Source organism: Gastrolobium bilobum, unplaced genomic scaffold, assembly GCF_033153095.1.
Source record: "Gastrolobium bilobum isolate Gb01-03AN ecotype WA unplaced genomic scaffold, APGP_CSIRO_Gbil_v1 utg9517, whole genome shotgun sequence".
Classification (NCBI taxonomy): Eukaryota; Viridiplantae; Streptophyta; class Magnoliopsida; order Fabales; family Fabaceae; genus Gastrolobium; species Gastrolobium bilobum.
Window position 1 is genome coordinate 14357 of NW_026899914.1, and position 3808 is coordinate 18164.

Genomic DNA, 3808 nt, shown 5'->3' on the forward strand with positions numbered 1-3808 from the left:
GTGTCTCCTAATTTCTTCATCTTTGGTGATTCACTATGCGTTCTGTATTTCCAATTTCTACCAGCAACATGATTAGCTATTTGTTGCACATACTAACTCGTCTTCTCTTGTCTTTCTTTTGGCACTAACTGGGGGTTGCCTTCTAAAATGATTTTTTTACCCTTAAAAAGTTGTAGAAATGCATGTGAAGGCCACTTGGGAAACCAATAACTGTTTTCAGAATGCTATCCATAGCAAGTGATTTCGTTTCTGATTTGTGCAACAGAGAGAGAGAGGTAGAAGGAAGGTGCGAAAAGTTGAAAAAGTTGCATAAGAAAGGAGATTCTGGTAAGTGATTTATAGTTTTATAAAATTATCGAACTGATCTGTTTCTTTGGTCTAGCATTTCCAGAACATTTTTTTTTCTTCTGTTTTTATATGTTTTATATATAACATAATCAAGTTATGGTGACAGGTAACAATTATTACTTAACAAATTGCATTTCACTACAATAAGACACTACATTCATGGGTTTTTTTTACTTATACTGTCTTTACTTATCCATACTTAATTACTCGTTACCCACAATTTCCAACACTTATTAATTGAATTTTCTTTAATTTAACTGTTTTTTATGAATGTCATAGTGTAGACCATCATGACAAGGAACAACTGGTTTTGATTTTGGTCTCTATTAATTAAGTGATCTGTTTGTTCAACTGCTATAGGGAAAAGGAAAAGTTGAAGTTGGGGTTGCTGCAACAATGGCACATGCTAACACTTCTTTTGCTTTATCTGATGCGGAATTTGAGAGGGTGAAACACATAATCGACATTCGAGACTTAGAAGACTTCAAGTTATCAGAGTGCAGCATTTACAAGGTTCCTTGCAATCTTAGGAAGGTGAATGAGGAAGCCTATACTCCTCAATTGATCTCAATAGGTCCCATTCACCTTGGCAAAGAGGAATTGAAGCCAATGCAAGAGCACAAAAAAAGATATTTCCATTTCTTCTGGGAGCGTGTATCTAATGAACTAGCCATGATGTATCCAATGGACAAGTATAAAGATTATCTTAAAACCCAAGAACAAGAAATAAAGCAATGTTACGCACAAAAATTCCCTAAAATCAGCGACGAGAAATTCTTGGACATGATGTTGTTGGATGCTGTGTTCATCATGGAACTTTTTCTAAGGCACAGTTCATGGAAATCCGATACAATCAAACCTGGGCATGATAATGTGGAAAGGAAATCATCTCGATTCAATCACAGTGGTGATTACATTTTGTCACAGTCATGGCTCAGCAAGGACATTGCAAGGGACTTGATACTTATAGAAAATCAAATTCCAATCTTTGTGCTAAAGGAACTGTATGATACAGTTGTCTCTGATGTTGCCATAAAGAAAGAACATCCTTGCTTTGTTGATCTTGCACTTCAATACTTTGCACTTTATGACACTCAGAGATCCTCTTCTGGATCTGATGAAACCAAGCTTGTTTTGGAGAAGAACCTGTCCAAGAAACACTTCTTCAGTGGTTCAATTTTCGGTTTCAAGAAACCTTTGAATAAATCAATGACCAAAGATAGGTGCAAAAATCCAGAGCATTTCACAGATTTGATAAGATATTTTTGCCTTCCTGCTAATATGAGAAATAGTGGTCGCCCCGATAATGTGCTAAGAACAGCAACAAAGTTACAAGAATCAGGGGTAAGCTTTGAGAAAGATAAGAAAAGAAGGTTACTTGAGATATCATTTGATAAGAAGCCATTTCTGAGTTCATTTCTTTGCTTGGGTTGTTTACAACATTTGAACCATTTCAAAGCACGTTTTGTAATTCCTCAATTGGAGGTTGGTCAAACAACAGAATGTGTTGTGAGGAACCTCATTGCTTTTGAGCAGTGTCACTATCCAGAACAACCTTATATTTGCAACTATGTTTCACTTATTGATTCTCTCATACACACTCAGGTTGATGTTGAATTGCTGGTTGAAAAGGAAGTTATTGTGCATGAATTGGGAAGTGATGAGGAAGTGGCGACTCTTGTTAATGGTCTTTGCAAACATGTTGTGACAAATTCAACATGTTACTATGAGACTATTAATGAGCTTAATAAGCATTACCAGAATGTTTGGAATCGTACCATGGCTGCATTGTGGTTGGTGTATTTCAGAGACACTTGGAGGGCAAGTTCCACTGTGGTTGGGATTGCTGTGCTCATTTTCGCTGTGTTCAATTTTCTACGTGTTGTTCGTTATTTGTTCTAGCTTGCAATATATATTATATGGCAAAATGATTTCTGCAGCTGCTGCACTTACAGCTAGCCAGGATCCGCGTGCTGATCCTAGGATACGGCACTGGATTCTTGTTTTTTTTTTTTTTTAAATGCTGTGGGACTCACTTTTCTGTGTCAGCTGTAGAGAGTGTTATCTACGGCGACTGCAGAAATAATAACCCCTATATATATATATATAGATGTCGGTTGTTTCATGCATGTATGAATGAATGAATAAACAGTGTGTCATCGAATGTAATCTCACTAGTACAAATGCATTTAATCCTGGGTTGTAATCATGCTATTAGTAGCTCCTGAACTTGAAATATGTGTCATATATATATCGTACAAAGATGCCAAAAAGTTTTTTAACTTTTTATTCATGTTAAAACGTTAATTGGTACGTAGCATATACCCTCATTGTCTTTGAGCAGTGTCACTATTCGGACCAACCTTTTATATGCAATTATGTTTCTCTAATTGATTATTTGATTCACACGATTTGCTGGTTGATACAGAAGCCATTGTCCATGAACTTGGAAGCCATACAAAATTGGCATCTCTGGTGAATGGTCTTTGCAAGTATGTTGTTGTAACCAACAATTATTATGGCAAAACCACTAAGGAACTCAATGAACATTATAACAGCTGGTGGAAGCACAATATGGGTATGCTAAGGTCAGTGTATTTTCGTGACCCTTGGAGACTCGGTTCAGCTATTGTGGGATTTCTGTCTTCTTATTTGCGGTTGTAAACTTTCTTGGGGTTTTTGGTTTGTTTCATCCAAAATACTGAAACTAGTGATCTTGTTAGAAATTTACCATATTTCTTATTATCCATCCCCTATTAATGATTTATTTCATTTATGCCATCAATTTCTTTTTTCACCAATAATTAGATTGAACTAAGAGGACAAACATGCCCTAGTAAATTTATTCTTTTATTATTGAAAAATCACAGGTTTGAATATGAGAAAATGATTATTTGTAATTATGCAAAAAAAGTTACGTATAAGTATTTTCCTTACTCTATCTTTCCTAGTCGGGGACTAATGAATAGTAGAGATTGTTTAATCAAATTGAATCTCTAGATTTTATGTAGCAGAATATTGGAGAAACTATTGTCTCTTCATGATAGTTGAACTATGTGAGTGAAAGTATACCAAGGTAGAAGTGGCTCACCACATCCAAACTTTCCAAGAGTCCATTTATCAATACTCAATTGAGATAAGGATACATTTTTAGTCCTTTTATATTATAAAAAATGGAAAATGTTTTTTACAGTTGCTGAAAAAATGAACAGTTTTCCTACCCATCCATTAATATATATGTGCTAATTCTTTTATTTTTTAAGTTGGGGGCTACTTTTCTCTCTCCGTTGATTTTATTTTCTCTCATACGCTGCAAAAGAAAATATAAACAATAAACTATACGTATTTAAATTAGAGGAAAGTTATTTTTATAATTTAAAAGGGTTATAACCTCTTATAATATGTTTTTTCACCGTTGATTTATGTTAATCCAACAATTATAATTTATTAGAAGTTAATA

At 34.6% G+C, this 3808-nt stretch overlaps 1 protein-coding gene across 1 annotated transcript; it reads left to right on the forward strand.

The window, feature by feature from the left end:
* The first annotated feature begins 204 nt into the window (after nt 1-204).
* Nucleotides 205-2751, forward strand: LOC133294182 (UPF0481 protein At3g47200-like). The gene is made up of 2 exons (XM_061492827.1): nt 205-327; nt 709-2751. The coding sequence occupies exon 2, from the start codon at nt 745-747 to the stop codon at nt 2248-2250; it is 1506 nt and encodes a 501-aa protein (XP_061348811.1). The 5' UTR covers nt 205-327; nt 709-744; the 3' UTR covers nt 2251-2751.
* The last annotated feature ends 1057 nt before the right edge of the window (nt 2752-3808 follow it).

Bases quoted from the DNA above. Each gene is read 5' to 3' on its own strand.
- LOC133294182 (XM_061492827.1), top strand. From the start codon at position 745: ATGGCACATGCTAACACTTCTTTTGCTTTATCTGATGCGGAATTTGAG.